Raw genomic sequence first — 2,385 nt, 5'->3', positions numbered from 1 at the left:
GCACAGAAACATTTTTAAATTCTTTTATGGCAATTTATGCCGCACTCAGGCATGTCCACGCTCCTTTCAGACTCGCTACCGGCAGAAATCGGCAAGCTTGGGGTGTCGCCATTTTTGGCCTCACTCTTACTTTCGCGCCAAATTTGGCCAGGTAGACCGCCATCATAAAAAGGTGCGCGCGTCGCGAGCAACGCTCCCGCGTCTTTTGGTCGCAACTTTCATTGTAGCGCCACTTCCGGACTCGCGGCCATTTACACCACCTCGTGCGAGGCATCTCGCAAGAAACACCTGTTCACCATTTTAATCTGCAGGTTGCAACTCAGCGCCCGCGCAATTCCATCAGCCGAGCACAGAGCCTCGCGATAACACTCGCGCTTCCGCGTTGCGCAAGCAGACGGCGTGGCAGCAGGCAGCCTTACACTAAATGCATCAGCAGGAAGGGGTCGGAAAGTGAATGGTCGAAGCGGGATCATACCTCCTCCAAGCAACTTCGTGCCAGTAAACCCAGCAAGCAACGTTCCTTTAAATCCAGGCACAGGTGGCCTGAGCCCAGGAGGTCCCTTTGCAGGAGGCTTTTGAGCAGATGGCTTCGCAGACTACCCACCTCAGCCGTTTCCAGTCATGAACCCAGAGGACGTGGAGGCTGCAGCAATCAGCGCTTGCAAGGTCGCACCTTTCTGGAAGTCAGCACCCAAAAGCTGGTTTACGTTAATCGAATCGTCCATCTACACATCCAGAGTGACCAAGGATGAATCCAAATATCATCTCGTCATGTCTGCAATGCCTTCTTCAGACATTATCACAGAAACTGAGGATGTGATCAGCTCGCTTCCAGCGAGTGGTAAATACGAATTCTTGAAAACGAAAATTTTAGGAGAGGCTCTATAACGACATGTCACTGAGCAACAAGAAGCCGTTTCAGCTGTTGCGCCACATGCGCTCGCTAGTAGATGGAAAAATATCCGAGGATGCACTCAAGGTCAAGTGGTTGGCCTTGATACAGGTCCACACCAGGCAAGCGCTCAAGATCTTGCACAGTGCGCTCCTCAGCGAGCTGGCTGACGAGCTCCTCGAGATTCCTTCCACACCAGGAGTCTGCGCCACCGATCCAGCCGTCACAGCAAGCATCAACGCAGCAGCTCTGAGGAACAAGACCTACCCGAATACGCTGGCAGCAGACATTTCAGCCATAAGAGCTTGCCTGGTACAGCTGACGACCACGCAGGAGATGCTTGTGAATAGGCTGCCGCTCTCTGGTGATCAATCCAACAAGGGAAAAAACGGGAACAATAGGAGATTCAGGTTACGAAGTACAGCGGCCAAGCAGCAAATCTATCACTTTCATTGGAAATTCGGAGCTGTGGCGCATAAGTGCCAAGCCCCATGCAACTTCAAGTCGAGCAACCAGGAAAACAAGTAGGACTGCTGGAGGTACAGGTGGTCATCGACAGGCTCTTAACGGAAAACCGTCTTTTTCTATACGATATAGACTCTCACATCAAATTTCTTCTCAACTTAGGTTCTGTAGTCTCTCTTTTTCCAGTTGCTCGTCTCTACCTGCAGCCTCAGGCAGATCAGCTAACGCTCAAAGTAGCCAATAGCACAGTCATCAGTACGTTTAGCCAGAAGTAGTTGCAGCTGAACTTTGGACTCAGACGTCCCCTCACATGGTCTTTCGTCGTGGCGAAGACCAAGCTACCAATTATCGGCGTAGATCTGCTATCGCACTATGGCTTGGCTTTCTGATCAACTTAAAGAAGAAAATCCTCATAGATTCTACAACAAATCTCACAACGATGGGCTCATTGGGAGCCGTCGAAATCTTCAGCGTCGCACCAGTCGCAGATGCCGTTTCCTCGCAAAGCTCTGGAGCTGTAGTAGGCTTGCTGGAGAACTTCAGAGAGCTCTTCTTGTCAGCATCGGAACCTTAAGGCATTCTGGAATCGGGAGTATAGCACCACATCGTGACAACTGGTCCTCCAGTGCTGTACCCCCCACGGCATCTCACAGGGAAGAAGCTCGCAGCAGCTCGCAAGTTTTTGGACTAATACCTGCAGCGCGGAATAGCCAGACGGTCCAGCAGCGACTGGGCCAGATGGTTCCGAAAGGTGACAACAATTGGAGGCCAGCAGGCGATTTTAGAGGCGCGAACAAACGCACCGTTCCATACGCCTATCCCATACCACGAATAGAAGACCTGCTGATGAGTCTCGCAGGCAGCAGAATTTTTTCCAAGATCGATTTAGAGCGAGCTTTCTACCAGATTCCAGTGGTTCCGGAGGACGTCCCCAAGACGGCAGTAACGACTCCCTTCGGTCTGTTTGAATTCCTGGGCATGCCGCTGGGTCTGCGCAACGCTACACAAACCTTTCAGAGATTCATGGA

At 51.5% G+C, this 2,385-nt stretch overlaps 1 protein-coding gene across 1 annotated transcript; it reads left to right on the top strand.

Moving 5' to 3' along the window:
* Positions 1-621: 621 nt before the first annotated feature.
* LOC116416848 lies at positions 622-1,420 on the top strand. Its single transcript, XM_031927050.1, has 2 exons — positions 622-816; positions 875-1,420. The coding sequence occupies exons 1-2, from the start codon at positions 622-624 to the stop codon at positions 1,418-1,420; spliced, it is 741 nt and encodes a 246-aa protein (XP_031782910.1).
* The last annotated feature ends 965 nt before the right edge of the window (positions 1,421-2,385 follow it).

This window comes from Nasonia vitripennis (genome assembly GCF_009193385.2).
Source record: "Nasonia vitripennis strain AsymCx chromosome 3 unlocalized genomic scaffold, Nvit_psr_1.1 chr3_random0009, whole genome shotgun sequence".
Classification (NCBI taxonomy): Eukaryota; Metazoa; Arthropoda; class Insecta; order Hymenoptera; family Pteromalidae; genus Nasonia; species Nasonia vitripennis.
This window is presented reverse-complemented; position numbering and strand designations above follow the sequence as displayed.

Coding starts and splice junctions, on each gene's coding strand:
- LOC116416848 (XM_031927050.1), top strand. CDS start 622: ATGAACCCAGAGGACGTGGAGGCTGCAGCAATCAGCGCTTGCAAGGTC. Junction 817..874: donor TTATCACAGAAACTGAGGAT/GTGATCAGCTCG, acceptor CGAAAATTTTAG/GAGAGGCTCTATAACGACAT.